At 39.0% G+C, this 12600-nt stretch overlaps 1 protein-coding gene across 3 annotated transcripts; it reads left to right on the top strand.

Annotated features, from left to right (window-relative positions):
• Positions 1–345: 345 nt before the first annotated feature.
• On the top strand, positions 346–7145 carry creb3l3a (cAMP responsive element binding protein 3-like 3a). 3 transcript variants are annotated; one of them, XM_044200241.1, is made up of 10 exons: positions 346–510; positions 905–1021; positions 1189–1432; positions 2043–2176; positions 3289–3399; positions 3501–3607; positions 4390–4458; positions 4688–4772; positions 5639–5732; positions 6369–7145. In XM_044200241.1, exons 1-10 carry the CDS (start codon positions 490–492, stop codon positions 6683–6685), a joined length of 1299 nt encoding a protein of 432 aa, XP_044056176.1. In that variant the 5' UTR covers positions 346–489; the 3' UTR covers positions 6686–7145. The 3 variants fall into 3 exon arrangements, with proteins under 3 accessions (XP_044056176.1, XP_044056177.1, XP_044056178.1); XM_044200242.1 differs by having other exon boundaries at positions 354–510; positions 1173–1432; XM_044200243.1 differs by lacking the exon at positions 346–510 and having other exon boundaries at positions 909–1021; positions 1121–1432.
• The last annotated feature ends 5455 nt before the right edge of the window (positions 7146–12600 follow it).

Raw genomic sequence — 12600 nt, 5'->3', positions numbered from 1 at the left:
CAGATTGGTAGAAATGCTCTTATTCTATAATATTTTTTAAAAGCAGTGTTGTTGACTTTTTAATCAGAACCTGGCTATTGTATGTCCATTGTGTTATGAATATGTGCCAAAGCTCAGAGCTATCCTTATGTCAATAAGCTTTTGAAAAAATTAGGGGAAACAACAGACTTTGACCTTCCTGGTGTTTTATATCTTAGTGGAGACTTCATGTCCTCCGTCTCCAGATAGACCAACTTGTGAAGTTCCTTAGTTGTGTACTCTTGGCTACCAATCAGATTTTATCTCCTTGTAGCCAATGGGGACAAAGCAAGCTAGTTGGCTGGGTGCGTTGGAGTTTAAACTTTGGACCCGAGAAGAAGAGTTGAGAGATACAGCGGAGACTCTTTAGGAACAGAGACAAAGCTACTCCACAACAAGTAAATTGGATATTTTGGCTGGGTCTAAGTAGTCTTGGGGGTTTCTTTGGTGTACCACCCAAGCAAGGGAACAATGGAGCACTACCAAGATCAGGTAAATCATATTATATTATAATATTATCATTTTTATTGCATTATAGTTTGCCAGCTATGGGATATTGAGGCAAGCCCACAGAGCAAAGTTCAGGCTTGAGAGCAAATTAAAAGCCTACATCAAAATCTTAAATCTACCTAAATCTACAGAGAAATGCCTGTTTTAGAATGGAACTGAAAGGATATAATTTTATTAAAAAAATGGTCACAGAGACTGACAGATATCTAGGCAGATTGGGGAAACGTTTAGTACAGTACAGTGTGTTCATGGTGAATGGTTTGGCAGTAAAAAGCAGTCCCCAGCTGGCAGTATATGAAACCTTTATAGTCTTGTTGTTTTTGCACGAAAGACATAGTCCTGTGTGTTGCCATTAAATGTCATGATCTCATTTCAGGGTTGTGATGGCATAGAGCTGCTCGACTGGCTGTTTGACCAAAACGATGGAATTCTTCGTCATGAGGAAACAGGACACCATGGCAACCATCACACCTGGCCAATCCAGGACCCACATGTGCGTGAAACTGTGGGATCTCGAATGTCACTCATACATGCTACAAATAACTGTTTGCTTTGTATCTAATGTGTTGTTCCTGCTCGACATATTCTGTAGGTTCTCTCGCCATGTTGTCATCTCACACAGACAGACTAATGATAGCCCTTAGGGTTTTCATCCAGCAGATGCTGCAGCCGGCCGAACAGGCAAATGACGACTTCCTCAACGCCCTCCTGAGTGGAAGTGATTCTGTGTCAGGCTCGCCTCTCTGGTCCCCTTCGCCCAGTGACAGCGGGATCAGTGAGGACCCTCCATCAGACCAGATGGACAGCCCTCCACGCCCCGAGAGCCCCCCTGGGGATGCTCAGTATTTCGGAACAAGGCCACAAACTAAGGCAGCTCTAGAAGCCAACGTCTCCATTGACATCAGTGAGTCAGAAATATCCACAAGAAAAACATTCATAATGGCACACATTATAACATCTAGGGGTGCAACTAATGCTTGTTTTCATTATCGCTTGATCTACAGGTTATTTTCTTGTTTAATCAATTTATTGTTTGGCCTATAAAATGTCAGCAAACCGTGAAAATTTGTGCTTGTCACAAGTTCTAAGAGTCCAAAGATGTCTTGCTTTGTCTGACCAACAGTCCAAAACCCAAAGATATTCAATGTATCATAGAGGAGTAATAAAACCAGAAAACATTCACATTTGAGAACCTACACATTTTTTCCACTTTTTTATAAAAAAAATGACTTAAACAGTTAATCAATTGAAATTCAAAAATCAAATTGTTGCCAATTAATTTTCTGTTAATTGACTAAGCTCTTGTAACATCCTCATTTTATTCTGATTACAATATATTAAATAGTGTTTTCCAGTCATGGTTGTGAACAACTGTGAATATGAAATTTCAGCCACAAATGTAATTTCTCAGTTTTCTTGTTGTTGTTTATCGCAAAATCCAAACAATGACACTATGTCTTATTGATCTTTGTTTGCGTGCGTTTATGTGAATCCTTCTGTCTGTGTGGGTGCAGATGACTGGGAGCCCACCTTCCCAACGGGCAGGACGAGGATTACACAATATACCCCTGATGTACATAGGCCGCAGCTGTCCTCTGGCTTCCCGCTAACTGTTAAGGATCTGCTGCTGTCTGGCACACCGGAGCCCGTAAGTATATCATGGTTGTGGTGGGAATTTGACAAAGCAATAGTGTCTTATGTGTGTTTGCACATCCTGTGGTGTGTGTGTGTGTGTGTGTGTGTGTGCATGTGTATTTTGGGGAAAAGTCGGTGACTACACTTACTGAAATCATGGATTCACCAAGGGGTGAGGCCTTTGGAATAGCAAATTAAATTTGTTTGTTTAAACTTTTGTTTATACGAAGGTTTGCTGAGCATGCAGAGAAACAATGAAGTTAGTATTTTGTTGAAGTCGAACTTCTCAATAATTTGTTAGTTCCCTTATGATTTCTGTGATATGACCTCTTTAAAGTGTGGAGAGTTTGCAATTATGTATTATGACTAAATTGCATTTTGTGGAGACAAAGGCTTATGCTGCACTATCCATCCATCCTTTGGCTATACCCGCTTAGCCTTTGAAGGGCTGCGACATTGGGTGAGTGGTGGGTACACCCTGGACAGGTCACCAGTTAATCACAGGACTGACACATAGAGACAGAAACCATTCACACTCACATTCACACCTACGGGTCTTTTGGACTGTGGGAGGAAGCCGCAGCACCCGCAGAAAACCCACGCAGGCACAGAGAGAACATGCAAACTCCACATGGGAGTTCGACAGGTTCGAACACACAAGGCGACAGTACTAACCACTGCACAGCCGTGCAAATAATATTTATCATAATCATTTAATTCCCCAAAAAAATATTCCTAAAAGTGGAGGTGATCAAGTGAATACACAAGATCACCACAAGTAGAATAATGTGTTTGTGCTTCTGAAACTTGAGGGTATGCAGTGGTGTGGATTTCAGCTCACCCCGGGTACTGATCCCATCTTCGCAGCCCAGCTTAATAAGATGAAGGACAGAGTGGCAGAATGCAACTTAGGTTCTCACACCATAATTACTTTGAGGTAGCCATGAAATGAGAGTGATGAAGGTGGCCTGATAGTCTGCACTCATTTAACTACTTCTTGTGAGGCTCTAGGGGGGGGGGGGAGGAGGAGGAGGAGGAGGAGGAGGAGGTGTGGGGGCAGAGAGAAGATTGAATCAAACAGCAGTGATTATGTTTTAAATATTAGTATTTATATCTCACCACCAGACCCCACACCCATCCCAACAATCCATCCAAGAGTTGATTCTCGATGAAGATGAGAAGAAGCTTTTGGCAAAGGAGGGAGTGACTCTACCTAGCCAACTACCTCTTACAAAGGTAAATTGCTATCATTACCTAAACAATGAAAACATCTATCAGCACTCAGAGTTTATCCTGCAGAGGCTCAAAAGGAAAATATTCCTTCCTCTGTCAATCAGTACGAAGAAAGGATTCTGAAGAAAATACGCAGAAAGATTCGCAATAAGCAGTCGGCCCAGGAGAGCAGGAAGAAGAAGAAGGAGTATATTGATGGGCTGGAGAGCAGGTAAGAATCTAATTCATACAAGAGTAACAAGAGACATGATTATTTTGTTACATGTTTTTTTCATGTTAACAACATATTCAATATGCTAACCATTTTTAAAAAGCAAACAGTGAATTTCTTGATTTCTTTTTTTTTTCTGTAACCTCCAGACAGCGCTTGGTCCGTTCATTTCAGTACATTATGAAAGTCATCTTGTGGCATCCTGATGAGCTAGCTGTGTTGTGTAACTGTGGTTCCATTCTGGCCTTTGTCATATGTCGTTACCCTCGCTCCCCATATTTACCATCTCTCTCTATTATTAGACCGCACAGAGAAAAGTGCTGAAAATATATTTTGAAACATCAGCTTGCAGAGACCCGAAACTTGCTTTGGATTTGTAATCATCAGTTCTGTATCAAAGTTACAGTATATTATTAGTGCATGGTAATGTATTTATGAGCAGGGACTGTTCCAGATAAATGTGAGTTTTGAGGATCAGGTGCTGAACAGGTAGTTTAATATCAGACATATGGTAATGTATGCTTTGGAAAATATGTGGCAGCAATGCAAAGTGAAAGCAATTTGGAAATATTAGACTAAAATCACCTAAATCACTTCCTGAATGAAAAAGGCAGTTTTAAAACTCTTCCTAAACAGGTTGCCTTCACTTGGCTTTCAAATATGTATTGCTTAATGGAGCTTTAATGAAACAATAATAATATAGTTTTATTTGTGGGTTTTTTTTTTTGCACAATCAAAATAAGTGAAGTAATTATATTTTCTAATTGTATTATCTCCTCTAGGATGGCTGCCTGCAATGCACACAACCAGGAGCTGCAGAGAAAAGTGTCCCAGCTGGAGAAATGCAACATGTGAGGGATTTTAAAATACTTTTCTTTCCATTTCCAACCATTGATTCCTCTTTAATCTCCTGGCAATGTTTGTTATGACATTTCTTCCACTCAGAAACTGCCTTTAGCAGCCATTTATCTTGCCTCACCCTCTTGTTCCCTAAAACCCTTATTAATCCAATTATTTTTGTCTGTCTTTTCCATTTTTTTTTTTTTTTTGTCTTTCTTATGGCCCCCATCCTCTCCACAGGTCACTAATGGAACAGTTGCGCAGGCTGCAGGCGCTGGTCATGAATACATCTAACAAGCCAGCCCAGACTGGGACATGTGTACTGGTACGGACGTCCTCTGTGTGTGTCAGGCAGATAAACAAACTGCCCAGACATGCCATATGACTCATGATTAACATATATTCACCATCATAGCAAGCCAAATAGCAACAACCATTATAGTCAAGTCAAGTTTATTAATATAGCTCGTTTAAAACAACTGGAGTTGACCAAAGCATAACAATAGCAAGTAAAATTATATCAGTAGCAAAAAGTACACAAATAGTAGTAAAATGGCACAATAACAACAATAAATGGCAATGATAAAAATACAAGGCAATATCAAAATATGTGAAACAGAAACAATCAAACTTGTAAGATCAATTTATAAAAAGATTCTAAAATTCTAAAATACTAAAACCATTAAGAGCAACTACAGGCCATTGAAAACATGTACGAAAACATGTTTTGAAAGCATGTATAGCTGGATTAGCCATCAAGAAAGGCCAATCTAAATATGTACACAATGGACAAGACAGCACAAAGGACACAAAAAGGCACAGTCCCCACAAAAAGAAATACAGTGTCTGAACCAAAGACATGTATTGCCTTTGATTACTCCAATGGAATAAAGTGCAAGGAGGTAACATGAATTTAAAATAGTAACTTTTAATCTATAAATATGACTTAGTCTCAGAATACTTTGCTTCACAAGAAAGGCACAGCAAGAAAACAATTACCATTTCGTCTGAGCATTGCAACCTGAAAGCATATTCACGGAGGGAATATTCAAACCACTAGCCATTCAAAAGTTCAACAATGCACACACAGATTTTCAAGTAACATTCTTTGACTTGAACTCAGTGTGAATGATGTATTTTCCACCTATTCCGGCCATCCTTTACCTAACTCTCTTTTTCTCTGTCCCTTAGGTGCTTCTGCTGTCCTTCTCCCTAATCCTGTTCCCAAGCCTCAAGCCCTTCTCCGACACCAAGGTCAGCCAAGGAGACTTCAGTCCAGTCAGAAGTGAGTAACCTTTAGCACCGAACAGCTTTGTGCGCTCACCTGCCAACTAATCCAGCAACTCTCTATCACAGCTGAGGAGCTTGTTAGAACTGTGGTCTCACCCACTGCTGGAAAGGTCCTCACCTGCAGAGCCTCACAGCCTGCTCCGCCTGAAATGTCAATTTTTAATTAGGAGGCAAGATTAGGATTTACGCAGCACTAAGGTGTAATTTGTCACCTTATGCCATTTAACAGCTTCAAAAAACTATACCACAATGTAGTTGTGACATTGTTAAGTGTTTATTAATATACTGTATTTTGTAAGCAATTATATATATCTCTCGTAAAAGACATATTTTATCTTAGCACCACTGTGTTTACTATATTGTCATTCATTGTCTGTTTATAGCCTCCACTTATGGGTGCCCACAGGAGGAGTTATAGTTATTTACAAGTACATTAACAAACACTTAAACCTGCTTACAACAACATTATAGTGTGTTATAAACTATTCATTTAATGTTTATTTACTACTTATAAATGCTAAATAGAGGGACTTATAGTAAAGATTTGCCGATAACACAATAATAAGCAGAGCAGCATGTCCACAGAGGCTTGAACTTGTTTATTTTTTCTCTGTGTCTTATTCTCACACAGTCCAGTCACGGTCCCTGCAGAACCTACAGGCTTCCCGTGTGCTGCATGTCACTGACCCCTCCTTTTCTGCTGAGGATGAATCAGAGCCTCTGCACCGGCATTTCCCAGGAGACCGGGGATTGGAAGATATTACCGCACTGATGGGAAAGCTGGGAGTGAACCAAGACCGGTCCAGTTTTGAGCCCATGTCTCTAAACAGCAGTGAGAAAGAAAGGATGGGTCATTTCCATGTAGACCCAATTACTGGACACATAACTACTTTGACCTTGGACCCACAACGCTCTGCCAGGCTGCGACCACATGCTGATGACATGTAAAAGAAATAAATAAATTGCCCCCACATGAATTCCCCAAACTGTCCTCCTCCTAATGGTGGGGCAGGAAATTATCAGGGGCTGCTGTTTACACAGGCAAAGAAATTTAGGTTTTGATTCCTGCTTTGCCTTTAATATATATGCTGTCTGTATTCCTTTTCCTTATTTGTGATACTGTTTTATTTCAGTATATGGATTTGAATCTTACACTGAAATTGCCTGTCAAGATAAGCTGTGTACCCTTTGCCTCCTAGCTTTGATAAAAATACCAGTGTAAATTAATGTGTTTGAGACTGTCACAATCTGGGTAAATAGAGCTGGGATGATGTGTACAGTTTTGATCTTAACGAATAATTTGTAAAATGTTAAAGGCCTTTTTGAAAGCATGTTTTCATTGAAGATTTGATTTGTTTAGATTCATTCATGGATAAAACTCCTTCAAATAAAAGATGTCAAAGTGTGATCAGTAGGCTCAAAACACTGGATTCATTTTCTCTATGAAGTTTTGGAGCTTTAATAATTAAAGAGACTCAATATTTCCCTTGACAGTGCCTGAAAAGATATGATCCAATTTGTAGACAAGCCATCTCTCAAAGGGCGAGTACATTAGGTTTGATGTCGGTGGAGACATGGTTTACAGAGAGGGAGACAGAAAACTGGGCCAAAGGTGGAACAGATGACCTCTTATCTCATGACTCAGACTTCTTTCCCAATAATTGACATGTTGATATATTTACTTGCTGAAGACAGGCTGTAGCTTGTGTCCACAGCACTCACCGTGTCTGGCTTGTCAGTGCAGACCACACAGTGATGGGATGAAAGTGTGCTTATCCTCGCTGCCACTTGGACCAGAATTTCATCTAACATTTAAGGAAACATGACTTCGGGTTGACATTTTCTAGACTTGACTTCGAGGGAGGACCAGCGATTCAATTCTGTGATTAAATGATCCACTTTTGAAACTGACTGGTCACTTTTTGAGTGAACAGAATAATAAAAAAAACAATAATAAACCACCAAAATGATTCACATTACAGCAAATTCATCCTAAAACTGGAAGACTTAAAAAAATACTGCAACATCCCTGACATATATTTATAATAACATTCCTTGAAGGCACAGAAAACAGACATTTGCTTATATGGCAACATAGCATTCTACATAATAACTAAAGTCTGTAGTTTTAAACACCTTAAACGATGGAAAGGTTTTGAAGAACAGATCTGTGTTTCTACTTTAACAAAGGGAATTTTACAACCCCCACAATACCTTATCAGCTTTTCTCTAACTCTCCCTTGATGGAGCTGACACACCAAGCCAATAGTCGGCTGTCAGGCACCATCAGGACATCAGTAAATAACCAAATCAGCAGTCAGCTGACAGTTGGCTAGAGTTGTTGGAGTGTGTTCAAGTGAAACTTTTAACAAAAGACATAAGGCAACGTCAAGAAAAGCCTTTATTGGCGCTGGTTCTTTGAAACTGGTGTGTCAGGGTCCTAAAGGTGTCAGCATGCTTCAACCAAAGTGCTTGTTAGATGGCCGAACAGCATCTCAAACCCCCTTACCCCCACACCTTTCCGACAATCCGCCATGCTAGCGGCTCTGTGAAGCTGTACATAGGCACAGTGCCACTTTGAGCTAAATGCTAACATCAGCATGCTAACATGCTCGCAAAGATAATGCTAACATGCTAAGGTTTAGCAGGTATAATGTTTACCATGTTCACCATCTTACTTTAGCGTGCCAGCATGCTAATATTGGCTAATCAGCACTAAACACAAAGTACAGCTGGTATTTGGTCATAAACCAAGGTATTGTAAATATTCAAAATTCGACCTGATCATCCAAAGTTCATCAAAGTTATTACAATTCATCCTGAAGGGACCATAAATGTGGTCGACCACTCGACAGACCAGCAGACCGACATAGCCATCCTTAGTGTCGCTAAAACATAAAGGGTTGGAACATTTCTCTCAAGCACTCTTTTTTTAATTTTTTGCTGTGTGTATAAATTAGTGCAACAGTGTGAATGTTTACGAACCAGTTTGTCTCCTACATACCCCCGACTGAAATAAGTCACAGCTGTTGATTTTTAGCTGTTTAAATAGTTAAAATATATATAATATAATATAATATAATATAATATAATATAATATAATATAGTTTTAATAGTTTAATCAAGCGGCAAACTCCAGGGATGAAAAATGAAGCCAACGTGGAAGTGCCAAAAACAGCAGTTCCTCGAATGGCCACTTGAGGCTGGCTCCAAAAGCAAGTCAATCCCCATAAGCCCCCATGTTAAAATGTCCAACTTCACAGCAAAATAAACATATTTACAGCCTGACAGATGGGTGCCGTCACAGGTGGCTAGCCCGCCTCAGTTCTAACCACGTTCCATCTCTCTGCCCATTTTTGGATTAGCCGGGAGTTAGGCGGAGTCAGGCACTGCCAAGATGGCGACGGCTGGAGCCACCATACTGAGCTTCACAATGGCTCTTCAGAAACCTATGGGTGATGTCATGGAGACTACGTCCATATGTTATAGTCTATGGGTTTAATAGAAGATAAAATCAGATTCCTGTAAAATTAAATTTTACTGGACATTAAATTCTCTTACTTGTTTTACTTTTATGTGTGATTAATGCAGAATTATTCTATGTGGCCAATCACTACAAAACCGATTAATTGTCACTTTTCAATTTATTAAAAGCTGACTTTGCTCTGGGCTTGTCTCAGTTTTGATTTGCATACTAATAAGAATCAACTGTCTGCAGAGGATGGGACTGTGTATTCTGTAAAATTACTAATTTAAAGTAAACAATCCCTTAATGAATTTAAATCTCAGTGTTAAATTATCATCAGTTATGTTATACAAAAGTAATAAGCACATTTTACGTCTAACACACAATATGCTCAGTGTTTGCATGAATTGGTGATGAGTGACTGGGTTGACTCGTCGTCTCTCTATCTCTGACCTCCATCTGTCCCCCTTCCTCTTTTATTTCCTCTGTCTTGTTTTTTTCTCTAATCAGGGTGAAAGTCTCTTGACCATCAGCATCTCTAATCAGCACCATAACCCATCACTTTGATTAACCAAATCCCTATGGAGCCAAGAGGCCTCTACACATAGATTGGCTCCCACTGAGTTTGATAAGCCACAAGGGAATGATGGGAAGACTGAGTGTCTATCAAAAAAATCTTCTGATCTTCTTTCTATAAAATGGTCTTGGTGTGATGCTAACCCAAATAAACTTTATGTGATACTGAAGATTCCTGAGTACCTCCAAACTTTCTTATTACCAAAATTGTTTTTCCAATTTCAGAGGAATAAAGAGGGAATTAAAACACCTAACCACATACTCGAACATGAAAGATCAGAGTTTAATCAATATCTCACACCTCAGAGAAGTGCAAGAGTGGTTAAGGTTTTATGTTTTACTTCTTTTGTCTTTTTTCTTTTTCTTCTTTTTTCGCCATGATGTGATGCTTTTCTGCTGCAGCACAAATCTGAAAAATGTGTCAGGATGCTGCAATTTTTTTGAAAAATAAAACATAAAAATATTTTTGTACATACACTGGTGGTCTCTCCCCAAAACCTCAATTTAATCTCTAGCATCAATCAATATATGGAATGAATGAAATGACATTATGCCTGCAGGATAAGTAACTACTGTACAATATAGTTGGTTGGCGCTTGCTTTCTGTTGAGCTAATTGTGTTAATGAATTAGATTAACCACGGTAGTTATATTACTGTAGAGCTGATATTAACTGTTACCCATTTTTCTGTACTCTCTTAATGCCACTTCTTTCCATCTTTACTATACACTGTAAGCTGTCCATTATCAGCGGTGCACGGTCATTTATTAATTTGTGCACTTATTTGTGGTGATTTATGTGCAAGTGCATATATGCAGCCTTTAAGCATTAACATTTCAAGAACTTAGTCCTGATAGAATGAAAGTAAAACAGAAACCTGAAAACATTTCTCCATAAGCCAGACCTTCACCCACATCCAATAAGAATAAAACCAACAAGGTACACTGCAAACAGCACAATATACAGTCCCTGTTTCTCTTGTGTTTGTCTGTTAAATTTTGTAAGCTATGTAAACAGTCTGGCCTTGGCCAGACAGGCTTTAGGTTTTAACTTGACAATCTGACAAATTAGCTTTCAATAAAGACACATATCCAAGGATGAACCAAATACAAGTGATTACCAAATAATACCAAAGTAAAATCACAACTGTTTCAACAGTGATTGTGCCAGAAATATCATCAGCATTGTAACATTTCTGGAGTATTTCTCCACAGACAGTTTGTGCAGCTGTTTTGTTGCCCATATTTTGTTGAAAAAGATAAAATTACCCTTGACAGCACATTTTTACCGTGGCATGGATTGTAGCCTGGAAAAAGTGTTGCTGAAAAACTGGCTTGGATGGGGAAATGTAAATAAATCCTGAAGGCACAGACAGTCTGGAAAATGTCTGGAAGTCACAACAATTACTTCTGCCTTTAATCACTGTGTCAGAACTTTAGGCAGGGCGAGTATTGTAAAATGTTAGCAGAACAGACACCTCGGTGTGAATAGGAAGCATTTTAAATTAGCTTTGGATCCAGTCATCTAATTAAGATGTTTGGCGATTTAGACATAATGTATAATTAGTACACTCTTAGAAGTAATTAAACACAAACAACATTTATAGCTCTTCCCCTGTTAAGAAGAGTAAACAGTATTTTGACTGGTTGGTGAAATTAATAAATAAGACTCATGTCAAAACTATATAAAGTCTATCTGCAACTTATAACAAGTTGTTTTTAAATGCAAATCCATGCAGAACTTTCTGATTTAGTTTTGTTTTGTTTTTTTGCTTTTTGCAATAGTTGTAATCTTCTGGTTCTTTAATTACGTGTTAATTTATTGTATCTCCTAGACACCAATTTCTGTGGGTTTTTTTTAGATAATTATTTCCCATTCTGAGATTATCTGTTAAGTAGAACACCCAGATAGAGGAATTTAGCTTTCCAGTGAGCAAATGAATCATTACAAACAAAACAGACTACAACTCAGCGCAGTCAGCCCCGATACAGCATGATAAAGGTGCATTTGGATGAAGGTGTTAGAGGTGGTGGTGAGGGTGAGTCAACACACACCTACACACAAACCCACACAGTGCAAACACATGAAGGTTTCATCAACCGGGCACGGTGTCACCCTGGAGCTGGGAGCTCCACTTGACACTAAAACTGAACCTGAAAAAGCTCCATAAATAACTGTGACTCAAACTATTTACCTCAGTCTTCACAAATGCTAAAAGTGCAAATATCCATGCAATCTCTACAGAGCGACCAAGGAGCTCAAGGACAAGACTTAAAGGTAGGTCTGGTAATCCATTTTGATGTTAACTGAATCTTGTGTGTTTCTCTCAAATTATTAAATGGAATTATAGTTTTTGGTGAACAAAGAACAATTACCCTTGCATGTTAAGAACAAAGGACGGAAACAAAGGAGTTTACTTGTGGATCAGAACTGTGGATAGAGTCTAAATAAGCATGCATTTAAATCGTCCTTAAATTACTCTGAATTGATATGGAGATGTCTAGTCATAGATGAATGTTTGATAGCAGAATTGCATCCCTAGAGTTAGACCTACACCAAATATTAGCCTAACAGATGACAGTCTGAAATTGTTCTTTTTCCACCCTGGAATACTAATCATTCTCAAGGTGATCCTGACTGTGAGCCCGAGGCCAGCTCTGTGAACTGGTAGCCAGTCGCTCCTACGGGAGATTTTTATGCCATCCAGAATATGTCAGTATTCATTTAGCATTATCTCTAGTCCCACTGGGACAAGATAGTAAACTGTTCATTCATCCAAGGAGACAGTCAATACTGCAGGCAAGAAGACATCCATACATAT

Source organism: Siniperca chuatsi, linkage group LG6 (genome assembly GCF_020085105.1).
Source record: "Siniperca chuatsi isolate FFG_IHB_CAS linkage group LG6, ASM2008510v1, whole genome shotgun sequence".
NCBI lineage: Eukaryota > Metazoa > Chordata > Actinopteri > Centrarchiformes > Sinipercidae > Siniperca > Siniperca chuatsi.
The sequence above is the reverse complement of the archived record's forward strand: the minus strand, read 5'-3'. Positions and strand labels throughout refer to the sequence as shown.